This window comes from Mesoplodon densirostris, chromosome 2 (genome assembly GCF_025265405.1).
Source record: "Mesoplodon densirostris isolate mMesDen1 chromosome 2, mMesDen1 primary haplotype, whole genome shotgun sequence".
Taxonomy (NCBI): Eukaryota; Metazoa; Chordata; class Mammalia; order Artiodactyla; family Ziphiidae; genus Mesoplodon; species Mesoplodon densirostris.
In genome coordinates, this window is record NC_082662.1 from 70383716 (window position 1) to 70397125 (window position 13410).

The window sequence follows — 13410 nt, forward strand, 5'->3', positions numbered from 1 at the left end:
AGCTGGGGAGACCCGCAGAGCAATGTCTGATCCGTCTGGAGCCTGAGGTGCGCGCCTGGGGACCGGGTAGAACGGATCTCAGAGGAGGGAAACGGGTAAAGAAAAAGATCCCCTTCCCTCTCCTTGCTTCCCTGCCCGCGACACTTCGACTCCGGCATCCTGGCCAGCGCAGGCCTTTGGCGCCCCCCGGGGTGGGAGGGAAACCGGCCCCTGGCGTTTGAGCAATCGCAGAAAGTTTCAGGCAGTTAAGAGGTTTGGGAAGGATGTTGCAAGCAGAGGCCTGGGGGCGGTGGGGTAGTAGTGATCGAAAGTCAAGCTGTGAGTAAGACCGGAGGAGGCGGCCGCCCTCCGGGCAGTCCCGGGAGGCCCCACTTGGGCAGGTCCCAGGAAAGGCTGGCTCCGGAATTCCTAGCCTCCCGGAAAGCTGCTGGGGAAACGCCGGTGGAAATAGCTCGGGGCGGGTGGTAGTGGTGGCGGGTATAGAGGGTCTGTGACTCAGGCCTCAACTCACTAGGGAAAGAGCGACAAATAAATAATTCGCCTGGGATGTAGCTACCCTGAAGCTGTAACTTAGATCAACAACATCTAGGCAGATGCACCCACAGTGAGGGCGGCCCGCCTTCTTTGCTCTCATCAGCCAACGTTTCTGCACAGGTGGTAGCTGGACCAGAAAATCTTCCTAGAGACTCAACACTGAGCCTTCCAGGGGTCACTGATGCGTGTGGTTTGCTGTTATTTGACCTAAATCAAATAGTTTTAGAACTTATTCAGAGAAGCCCCATGCAGCGTCAGCGGGCTTGTGGTTCCACTTTGCACCCTCCCAAAGTTTGGAGAAGATGATTTTGTCTGCCTGACAGTCATAGGTCTCAAAGGAATAATCTGCACTTTGGGGCCAAAGCTCATCAGAGAAAAAAGCAGAAACTTTAGAAAGTCACCTAGTTATTAAAATAGACTATTATACTTTAAAAACTCAACTGGGTTTAAATCTAGCCTTGTTAAGCGACTTCATAAACCTTAGGAGTTTTAAGGTGTCAGTGAAGTGTCAGGAGGCAGTTTAGGAGGTGCCCAGTGGCAGAGTAGCCATAGAGGTTAACCAAGGGGTCTCAATTCTGGTAGCTTCTTTACCTTGAAAATGAAATGTGGAACTGCAGGCGGATGTGTGCTGTTTTCATTATGATGCGACCTTGCTCATGACAGGCCAGATAAATCTGATTCCCACCACAGGGTGCTGGGGTGCTTTGGCCTTCAATGTCAGATGAACAGTTATCCAGGGCTCATAATTTCTCTGTCTTTATGCTGCAGATCTCTGGACCGCAAGCCTGCACTGTTTTGAGAGGGAGATGACTTGAGTGGCCAGCTCTTATCTCCACCACAATGTCCACGAACAATTCCAAACAGCCAGTGTCTCCTGCAGCTGGGCTCCTTTCAAATACAACTTGCCAAATGGAAGAAGAGCTTTCAATATCTTTTTCGATAACCTTCATGACAGTGGGAATCTTATCAAACAGCCTTGCTATTGCTATTCTCATGAAGGCATACCAGAGATTTAGACAGAAGTACAAGTCATCGTTTTTGCTTTTAGCTAGTGCTCTGGTAATCACAGATTTCTTTGGGCACCTCATCAATGGAGCTATAGCAGTCTTTGTATATGCTTCTGATAAAGACTGGATCCATTTTGACAAATCAAATGTTCTTTGCAGTATTTTTGGTATCTGCATGGTATTCTCTGGTCTGTGCCCACTTTTTCTAGGCAGTGTGATGGCCATTGAGCGATGTATTGGAGTCACCCAACCAATATTTCACTCTACGAAAATTACATCCAAACATGTTAAAATGATGTTGAGTGGAGTGTGCTTCTTTGCTGTTTTCGTAGCTTTGCTGCCCATCCTTGGGCATCGTGACTATAAAATTCAAGCGTCGAAGACCTGGTGTTTCTACAAAACAGATCACATCAAAGACTGGGAAGATAGGTTTTATCTTTTACTTTTTTCATTTCTGGGGCTCCTAGCCCTTGGTATTTCATTTTTTTGCAATGCCATCACAGGAATTTCACTTTTAAGAGTTAAATTTAAAAGTCAGCAGCACAGACAAGGCAGGTCTCATCATTTTGAAATGGTCATCCAGCTCCTGGGTATAATGTGTGTCTCCTGCGTTTGCTGGAGTCCGTTTCTGGTAAGGACCTATGGTTTTGAGAATTTTTGCTTTGTTCAGTTAATCGATATTCAATACAAGGTTTCTTGTCTTTTCAAAGTTGGTAGTCTTGATGGGCAATGCTGTTTCATCTTTTAAATGCTGGAATTTACTTCTACTCAGAACTTACTTTAGTTCTCAGCTCTGGCTGAGAATTAAGTTATTTATGACATAGATGGTTATTTCCCCACAAGCCCAGAATTAAAAGAAATATCTCCCTAAACAATTCTAACCATAGTGTTACCTGTTGCAGTGTGGTATAAAGTAATTTTCACAGAAGTAACATAATTTTAATATACTGAATATGACTAGTTTCTAAAATGTGAAAAAAAATGGTCATAAAACAATATTAGAATGGACTCCAGTAAGTCTTGATAGAAAATCACATGGACTTGTAATTTATAGACTGGCTGCTTCTCAACACACAATGACCAGATCTCAGCTTGCAAAGGGAGGTGATGAGTTGAGATAGTTGGATAGTGCAGGTGAACTAGATGGGTAGATAAGGTAAGGAATCACTAGTTCACAAACCCAGGATAATAGTAATGCAGGGAGGGGTATGACTGGCAGGAGAACCAGGGATTCTTCTCTTATCATTTCATTCCTTCCTCTTTTTCAATTTAGCCAGCAACTATATTTAACATCTTGGTATTTTTATTTGGAAATGATGGCTAAGTTTAAAGAATTAGCAACAAACATAAGTCATTTATATGACTTTCTAGGTAGAAGACAAAATACTTATGATTGATAAGTATGACCATAACTCTCTACAACAGTTTACTCTATGAAGGAAAAAGTGATAACATACAATGAAAGAGAAAACATCCTTCTGTATGTAGCTCCTGATGGCAGTAAAGATTATTTTCATCCCTTTTTTTGTACCAGTGGGGAAACAGATTGGTATCCAAAGATAGTAATACAGGTGATACCCAGGTAGAGGTAAAGCAAAAGGGTGAGACAAAGGTAGACATAACACAAAGGCCATGGTCATACCTTGCATCGTGTTATGCAGGTGCTTGTTAATAATGCGGTTCTTCTAGACCCCCTTAGGTCCATTGTCCAAGAACTATTGCCAGTAGAGTTTTAATAAACAATCCTGCTGGTCCTGGTGAACAGAAAAGTCTTTGAGAGCTGTTGCTGTAGACAGATCCTATGGTAGTTGATTTTATTCTGCAAAAAGATTTCTACTTTTAAAATATTTCCTTATTTCTATCCCTGTTATTTCCTTACAATTTGAATTTGGCTTCTGGAATTTTTGTATCATTTAAATATTTTTTTCGTGATGTTCCAGAACTGGTCCTAGGGGCCCAACCGAGGATAGGATAGGCTACATCGGTCAATGGCAAGTCAACATTTTGAGGCTGGCTTATTGTCAATTTAGGAGGCCTTGGGTGACCCCAGTTAGGGGTCTCATCTGAGCTCATAGTTCAGTTGTTTGAATCTGAATTGCAGAGATGAGTTCTGTCAACACTTCGAGTCATTTCAGTGTTCATTCTTAGAGAGTTTAATTTATGCTACTTGACAAAGGAAATTCCCTTAGAATAATGCTCCTCTTCTTCTTAAACTTTTAAATAGAGTAACTTTTTAAAATAAACAGTGAGTCTGAGCAAAAATGAAATTAATTTGAGGGTTGGAAAGGGAATACTAAGAAAGGGAGAAAAGAGGTAGCTGAAAATATTTAAAGAAAATGTAAAAATGAAGGTCCTAGCTCTGGAGGAAGCCTGAAAACCATGAAATAGTGAACTTAATGAGACACAGATAATCTGGACAACTGGGCTAATCACTGGTGTTTTGGTTTTTGCTTGTTCTGAGTCACCTTTAAATTCTACTTAGTTCTGGCTTTTGACTTTGAGAAATAGGAGTTATAGGTTAACTACTGTAAGGGAATGGAAAGTAACAAAATTTCATCCTCACCATGATATTTTGAATTTATGTTTTTCTCTAATTTCTTTTCCTAAATTTTTGGTTTTCTTTACTGTTAAAATAGATATTACAATTTAATTCATCTTTTGAACATATTTCCTAGTGGAATATAATTTTATTTTTGTGAAACATTTTCTGAGGTCTGCGTTCTATTTAACTGTGAATTATTGCTACACCTATGACACCAATGTATCAATACTTCTAAAATGCTTTTTAGTGTGGAAATTTTTTCTGCATTAGATGTGTAGTAGGTCTACCACAGATACCCCTTGCTGGATTGATGTTTTAAGTTGTTTCAAGCATTATTTTCAGTTTCTCTTGTGGAGTCTTGGGTCTTCATGGCAAGTTCTGGCTGAAGGATTTATAACTTGTGGCCTGGACATAAGTGCCTTGCACATTACATTAAGACCACCAGACAACTCTAAATGGAACCTGATTGAAAAACCCAGGCTTGGGAATGCCAAAATAATACCCAACACTGATTCCTTTGTTGAACCATTTCTCCTTTACCACCTAAGTGCCCAGGAGGAACTGCATAGGTATTAATGACTGAGCCATTATTCTCCACCCTATATTTTAAAAGCTTCTTAGTTAAAAAAAAAAAACCTCTGAAACCAAGCTTCTAAATTCCCATAGATGCACTATAATTGTGACATCTTCCATGTCAATGGCCTACTTTACACCATGTGCCTTCTCTCTATAATTGATGAGGATGAAATGTTGGATTTGTCATTTGAATGAACATCTGAAGACACTCTTTGACCTGTGTTCACTGTCATTTTCAAGCCTCAAACTGGAATCGGGTACAGGTGCATACACTAAAAGGAGGAAGTGAGTAATGCAGATGATGGTGTCTGGGTTTGGCAGGATTTACTGCATCAAAACATCAGTAGTGGCATAATTTCTAAAACTTTTAAAATTTGTAGCTGATGAAAAGGGGGATACTTTATTAAGTTTGATGATTGATTTTAATACAAAGGTAAGATGATCATGATGTTTGTTAGAAATCTCTCTCTCTTTTAATAGACTTCATTTTTCTTGAGTAGTTTTAGGTTTACAGAAAAATGAGTGGAAAACACGGAGTTCACATATAGCTCCTCATGTCTCCACCCCTCCACCCCCCAGTCATCCTTATTATTAACATCTTGCATTGATGTAGTACATTCATTACAATCGATGAGCCAATACTTGTACATTATTATTGACTAAAGTCTGTAGTTTACATTAGGGTTCTCCTTGTGTTGTACAATGTGTGGGTTTTGACAAATGTATATTGACATGTGTCCACCATTACAGTATAATATAGAATAGTTTTACCACCCTAAAAATCCCTTATGGTGTTCTTTTAAAATTTAATGTTTGTTTTTTTTTTCCCTCACAGAGGGGGAAGTGTGTGTGTGTGTGTATGTATTTTCAGGAACTGAAATTTAGAAATGTAGTACAATTGTAATATTAGTTTAAAATATAACTTGTTAATGACTTTTAAAAAATTTCAATATCTGAATTTTATAGTTTTAAACATGGTTAACTCATATAAATTCATTTAATTACAATCCCAACTGAAAAATCCAGGAAAATACAGTAGGTACTTATTAGCTTACAATTCCATTTAGCAACAAGTTAATACAAAAATCTTTGAGAGTCAAATGGCAATTATAAAATTGTCTTGCATGCATTCTAGGTAAATCACTTTTTCCAAATAAATAAATCTTGAAGATTTTTTCCGATGTTTCTAGAGTGACAGGGAAAATGAAGACATTTAACAGCACTTCTAAGTAACATTTCCTTAATAGTCTTTGCTTCTGTCTTTCTACAGGTACTGATTCTTTTTAATGTTCCATTTCTAGAATATGTAGTCCTAAAAGGAATTTATTATTATTGCTATGCTTATTTCACTAGTTTGGCAGAGCATTAAATACTTGTTGACTGCTTGACTGTAACTTAAGTAGTATGAATGTCAAGAGATTGGAAATGATTGACCAGAATGTGGATTCTGAGTTCTGTAGGTGAGCGTTAATTAAGCAAATATTGAAACCAAATGGTAATTTTTAATCTGTTCCTTAAGTCAGCAACTGTAGAGTTATGACACAATTAAACTTCAGGGATCTTTTCTGGAAGGCTATTTAGTTTGTTTACCTTCTCTTCAAGGGTTGAGGTTCATTTTGAATTGGGAAAAGAAGTATAAAGTATATGAAGAGCAAAATGATATCTTATGTAGGTGAGTTTACCCAAAAAATGTGTTTCCTTGTGTAGGTAGTGTTTGAATTTGATTTTTCTAAGGTTGTTACTCTTCTGCTAGTATTTCTAGTCATATGGTTAAACATTTGGTCACTAAGATGTTTGTCAGATATAAATCAAAAAACAAATGGTTAATTGAATTCTACTGAATTACTAAAGGTATTGGCATCATAATGATCAGGTCTTACAGGGCTAGTGGCAAATGATGGAACAACACAACAGAATAGAACACTTTGACTACTAGTAAAGATTGCTTTCTTGGAAAGGCTGGTTCTCATTATCGTATTTAAGACAGAGGAGCAGTTCTGAGAGATTTGGGAACATATTCCTGTCCCCGAAACCTTGGTGTTCTCTTGCCTGGAGTACTCTCCTCCTGACATCCATGTGGCTCTCCCCCAACTCCTCTCTTAAATATCATGTTGTCTAGGGAGTCTATCTTAAAAAGTACCCTTTCTCTTCTCTCCTCCATTGCTCTGCTTTATTTACTCTCATAGCACTTAGCAGTATCGGATAACATGGGGTACATTTCTCTGTTTATTTGGTTGTTTTTTGGCTTCTGCCTCTAGCATGTAAGCTCCTTGAAGGAAGGGACCATGATTATTGCTGTGTCCTCAGTTCTGAGACCAGTGCCTGGCACAGAGTTGAGCTCAGTAAGTATTTGCTAAATGAATCTCACATAAAGGAGGGCTCAGTGGGTAATGGCCCTCATTTCCACTTTGGACCCAGTCTGCTGATGAGGTCAGGAGAGCCTCGGGAATACTTCCAATACTTTGAATTGGGGTTTGGATTGGAGAAGTCTGAGAGGGGAACGTGTGTTCAGAGGTTCCCCAGGAGTATTAGTTGGAAATGGTGTCCTGGAGAATCCTGAACATTCTACAATTTGCATCTGGTGCTAGAATTTAGGAATTTTGTCAGCATCATGGATAAACTAGGAATGATATTATTTTGTTATGATGTTTCATGCCAATTTCCTCTGTTAGTCTCAGTGGTCCTTGGTAGCTAGGAGCTATATTACTGGTTTGTGTTTTAGTTTCTATAAGTAGTAGGTCATAAACCAATGTTTATTGAATGAATGAACTAAGGAACCAAGTATTAAATACAAAGTATTGAAGGCAAAGGAAACAATTAGGTGATGTAACTTATTCATAGTTATTTTTGCCCCATTATTATCTTTAGCACCACCTTTTTCTCTACATGCACACATTTTTTCTCCCAAAATGTATGTATTTTTTATTGGTGTTTTATCTTTGACGGGGTCACTTCAGGAGACAGAAGGAAAAAATTTCTTTGAGTAAAGACCTGCAGATACTGGTTGTACATTGTCATAAAATCTCCATAGTGAATGTTGAAATTTCTCTATAAAATGGGCTTGCTTACCTCAAGCCTTTGCCAGCTGATTGAGTGTCTACATGGCTCAATTTGTATTGCTAATCAGACTAAAAGATTGATTAGGTCTTATATTCATGGAGGATTAATTCTCAGAGAACTCCAACAGACCTGCTTAGTAGACACTGGTGCCCCACCCAGATCCCCTTTGGAGTGAGTTTTGCCCCTGGGGAAAATACCCTCAGCCAAGGGAGCTGCCTTGCCCGTGGTTGTGTCCCCCTCTCTTTGGTCATTCTGTGTACAGTGACAGGTGGGTGTGGGGATCCAAAGCACTTACCCTCTTGCCTCATTTGGGACATTTCTGAAGGGTCATATGTGCTTCAGAGCTTGTAGCTCCATTCCAGCTCTGTTTCTCCCTGTGCCAAGTCCTGCTTTCCTCATCACCTCACTGTCCTCAGAAAAATGCCTGCATGTAGATCTCTGTCTCAAAGTCTGCTTCCCATAGAATCCAGTTTAGGACCATTTTCTAGAAGTCCATTTGTTCACACATTATCTAAATATAAAGTATGTTACACATAGGTTTACAGTGTGATTTGGTAAATATATTGAGTTATGCATAGGCCTTTGGAATTGAACTCATTTGAGTATATGATCTCCCTTCATGGAAAAGTATGGTGCAAAATTGGACCAAAAGTCAATCAATTAAAAAAAAGACACTACTACGTTGAGAATTTACACAAACATCTGTTGATTTAGTTGTGCACGGTTGTCTGGAATACTTAGGTATTTTAAGTTTATTTACTCTTGGCAAAATATGGCTTCCTGTTTTTAAGGAGAGAGACATAAAAACGCCCAAACATATCAGACATTGAGACGGCACTTACAAAACATGACTTGAATGATTCAAGTGTAAATGAATCAGAAACATGTGGATTAAATTTATACCCTCATGGGTCTAAAACTCCTCTGGCTTAATGTGTTTTGGGGTTTTAAATTAAGCCCCCAAACATTTCAAGAACAATTCAAGATGTTGATTTGCCCCAAATCTCTCTGGGTTGCCAGTTTTAACTTTATTTGCTTAGTCTCATCCTTATAGGAGGTATATAAAATGCATTTGCATTTATGTTTGCTTCGGAAATCATTTACAGCCACAACAGATTTTAACTGTTATTTCAATGTCATTTATCTGTATTTAGAGAGGATTTCATTCAATAGGAGAATTTTGTCTTTTGATATTTGCAAATATTACCTTTCAAAGCTTGTGTAAATTTGTTATTCTGTCAGTCCTCCGTCCTGGGTGTCAGGATGGTAATGCCACAGGGGAGTGGGTACAGTTGTGGCTTTATACAGACAGGGAGATGGTTTTTCTCACTCCTTCTAAGCTACTGAATCCCCAAATTAAATTCAGACTGTGAAATGCCAGAACAGAGTGTGGCTGCGGTGTGAGGGCAAAGGAGACAGAGACAACTGGATTGTGTAAAAGATTCCCTTTAGCTTTTAGTGCACAGTCCCAAATCAAGCGTTCCTTTTAGAATGCTCTAGTTATTTAAGCACAGGCCGGGGGCAGGGTCCCAGCCCCACCATCTCTTAGCTGTGACCTGGAGTTACTCTAAGCCAATTTTGTACATCCGTGAACTGATTATAAAAATAGATCTTACTTAAAAGTACCACTGGAAAATATGATTTGTCCTCCTTACAATCTCATAACATAGTGATTGGCATACAGTAGATGCTCAACACAATCCCCAGAGCCTCAAGCATCTATTGCTGTTATTGCCACCTGCCATCTCAATTAGAAATAGTCATCTGTGTTTACTCCAGATGTTTTCCATTTATCCTCTCTTGAGAAGGTTTGGTCACACTGGGATCAGAAAACTTTCCTGAACAATGTCCCTCGAAGGTTCAGATATTGTGCCTCATTTCACTGTCTCACCAGAAGTAAAGATGTTTTGTGCTAATCTTTCACATCTTATATGAACTCAAATAATCTAATAATGTAGTATTATAATTATAATAATGTATTAGATATTAACTTATACATTATTGAACCAAGCTAAAATTAGCAAAAAACTATTGAGACTGTTATGTATAAAGTACTACTATTGGGGCTGTGCCCATTCCAGGGGTTAAAAGATAAAGCTTTTTCCTCGAAGAGCTGACAACTTAGTTGGAGTAAAAGATATACTCGAGGAGCTAAAATATTAGCTCAGTGTCATGTAGTAGTTAAGAACCTGGTTTCACGTCCTGTTTCTTCTGATTCCTGTGTGTCCCTAACCACTCTGTGCTTCAATTTCCTCACATGTAAAATAGGTAGAGTAATAGTATCGCTTCACTGGGTTGTTGTGAGGACTAAATAAATGAATAGATGTAAGTTAAAATAGTGTCTGACATAGTACCATATGCCTCAGTTATTATACTATTATCATTATGTTGCTATTACTGGCAAATATTAATGCTGCCGACCAATAAAAGCCAACAAAAGATCATCTGTCAACAAGCTGATCAAAGGCACTTTTTAATTAGTTATTAAATGAATAAGCGTGCTGTAGTAGGAAGCCGTTACTTCCAATTTGGTGGTCCACAAGGAATTATTTGTCTACTTATTTGACAAACGTTTATTGAGCACCTGCCAGGTGCCAAGCAGTGTTCTAGATGCAGAATAACAATCTCTGTGATTTAATTGGTCACTATATCCACGGCCTTAATTAACAGTATTGATAGAAAAGGAAAAAGGAAGACATATATAGAAAACTGAAATATGAAGATATTTGATTATAATTTATGTTAGAATAAAATAGCAGGTACATGTCAAGCCCAAACTCCCAAACTATCCCTCTGCTATGTTTAAAATGGATAACCAAATAAATGCTCTTGCTTGAAAAAAATGCAATAAAATAGCTATGGGCAAAAAAAAAAAAGTAGCAGGCATATTGTTATGAATGTAGTAGATGAGATTATTTTTGATAACTTATAAATATCTATAGCATATCATTTAGAAGGAAATGTTACTGGAAAAAATTGTGATCCAAAGTCAAGTAACGTAAATTGTAAGGTAAAACAAGGAGAAAAGAGATAATAATGTATATAATTTCTAGAGATATAAAAGTGTACGAATAACAAACTCTTTAGTATTGGGGACAGGCTCAAACAAGATTAGAATACAGCAGGTTGTAATAAATTAATATTAAAAGCTAGAAGATTTTTCAAGTAATGAAATATGAGTAGTAGAAAAATTAAATCAGATAATAAAAATTGCATAATTCAAAGTAGTATTTTATACTATCTTTTGACAAGGGAAGTGACTCAGGGTATAGAAGAGAAATAAATGTTGGTGAAATGAAGCATCACAAAACCCAATAATTCCTTCCAAGAATTTAGGTTAAGAAAGTGTTAGCAAGGACTGAAGATAAAGAAAACCAAGTTGCTATGAACATTAATAATATAAATGAAGAAAATATAAAAATCATTTATTCTTTAATCTACTTGTTAATTTACTCACTGATTTATTCTTTGAGCAGGTTTTTACTGAACAAAAGGCTGGGTGTCTCTCCAGGAGGATAGTAAAGCACAGAGACAGAGACATGACCTGGGAAAATTTTCCTGAGCCAAATTCTAGGAATCATATTTTCTAGCTCCTTCAATTTACCCACAACCTTTGTGCTCGCTCCTCCAATCTCTCTTATGTGTGTCCTCCTTTTCCTTCTCTTTCTTCTTTTAGTATGACATAAATAAAACTATTTGTATTTTTCTGACCTTGCCTGGGAGAAGGGTAGAGGATTAATTGCTTTAGTAATAAGTGGAGGAACCTCAGGGCCCAAAAGTGTATTAGTATTAAATAATAAATAATAACATTGCTGTAGCAGCAGCAGCAACAGTAATTGTTATTACTTTGATTACATCTTCCCCTATTTTGCTTCTTGCATTTTTGTTCACGGCAGAGGACCAGAAAACAAGGAAAATAAAAACCACACAAATGACAGAGAGACGGAATGCAGGATGAGAAGTGAAGCAGGGATGAAGCAGCGAAGGCAGCAGAAAGCTGACATATATAGGTGTGAGGGTGGAGAGGCGCTCTCATATTATAGGAACTCTGTTGGAAAGGAAAGACCTCCCTTTATTTCCACGGACATCTTATCCTTATCAAGGAATATTAAATTTCATGTGTTATATTCCCTCAAGCTACTTTGAAATAATGCAATGTTTTCTTTAACTATAAAATTTTATTGTAAGAAAGTACAGCAAACTACACATTAAAATTTAAAAAGTCTTCCAAATCTGACTACCCAGAGATAAACACTATTAACATACTGGGTGCATTCTTTTACTCATCTGATACAGAATACATATTAGTTTAATTTTTTTGATTAAGGAGTGAACTTTTTTTCTTATATTATTGGGTGTTATCTCCTTTCTTTTGTGAATGTGTGGGTATCTGTAAATGATTTTCAAAAACTTTTTGGATAACAAAGACCAGATAATGCTAATATATAAAAATAATTATAAAATCAATTGTTATAAAAGCAATTGTTTTTCCATATTCATTGTTCACCTTTTAACTTAGTATTTTAATTATACAAGTAGTGAATGAATCAATAATTTCTTTTGTAGTTACTGCTTTCTGTTTCAAGTTAAGAAATACTTTTTCAGGCTAAGATGACATTGGTATTCATTTCTTTTTTCTTCTAGCACTTTTGCTTTTTCATTTTTTTGTATTTATGTTTTTAATACATTCATAGTTTATGTTGGTTTAATTTGCAAGTTAATAACATGAATTTTCTTTTGAATGGTTAGCCAGTTATCCCAAATCACTTATTAAATGGTCTTTCTGCAGCTGTTCTAAACTCCTACCTTTGTTATATATGAAATTCTTAAATGTGTTTGGATCTTTCTATACTCTTCATTTCATCCTATTGATCTAACTTTAACTTTATGTACAATTACCATTTTCTTCACATTTTATTTAGACTTGTGTTCAGTTTATCAATTACAATATAGAGTGTCCCCTTTCATGATCATAATCATGTTTTGTATAATAATTTTGTAGTTTCATCATAACACAAAATTTGAAATTTTTCTTGTAAAATTAGTCTTTCCATAGGGCTGTTTAGTTTAACAGTTTAAAAATGCCTTATATCCTTTGTCAGTTGCTTCACCATTGTAAAGCAATTATACTCCAATGAAGATGTTAAAAAAAATGCCTTACATCAACTTACAAATCTTACTGTTTTCAAGTTAGTTAACTTCTTGGTTTTTTTTCTTCTTTTTTTTTTTTTTAGTTAACTTCTTATTATCAGATTTTGTAAATATCCCATGGGCATTTGAAAATAATTTACACTCTTTTTTAAGTTACAAAGTTCAATACATAGGTATTAAATCAAGATTATTGTTTATAGAATCTTATTTTCTTATTTTTCTTTCTAACTGTTCTGTCAAATAATGTGTATGAGAACTTGGAATTTTATTATATTTGTGTTTTGTTAGTTTATATTTGCATTTCTAATGGTTTTCATTGGATTTCGATGATTTAGATTTCAACGTAATGTCATCGGGATTAATTAATTCATTAATTCATTAATTCTTTAATTCTTTGTTGTAAATTATTCCTTTTATAAACATAAAGCGACCTTCCCTCTCACTTTTAAAACAGTTTGCCTTGAATTCTTCTTTATCTTATACTGAAGGTGAGCATTATTAGTGCAATGAAAGCAATAGACTTTTCGGGTATTTTGCATT

At 36.6% G+C, this 13410-nt stretch overlaps 1 protein-coding gene across 1 annotated transcript in view; it reads left to right on the forward strand.

Moving 5' to 3' along the window:
• The first annotated feature begins 1374 nt into the window (after positions 1-1374).
• The window catches only part of PTGFR (prostaglandin F receptor), a 55165-nt gene continuing 43129 nt past the window's right edge, over positions 1375-13410 (forward strand). The window contains exon 1 of the mRNA XM_060084732.1: positions 1375-2172. Coding sequence (XP_059940715.1) covers positions 1375-2172 — 798 coding nt within the window. The remainder of the gene's footprint in view (positions 2173-13410) is intronic.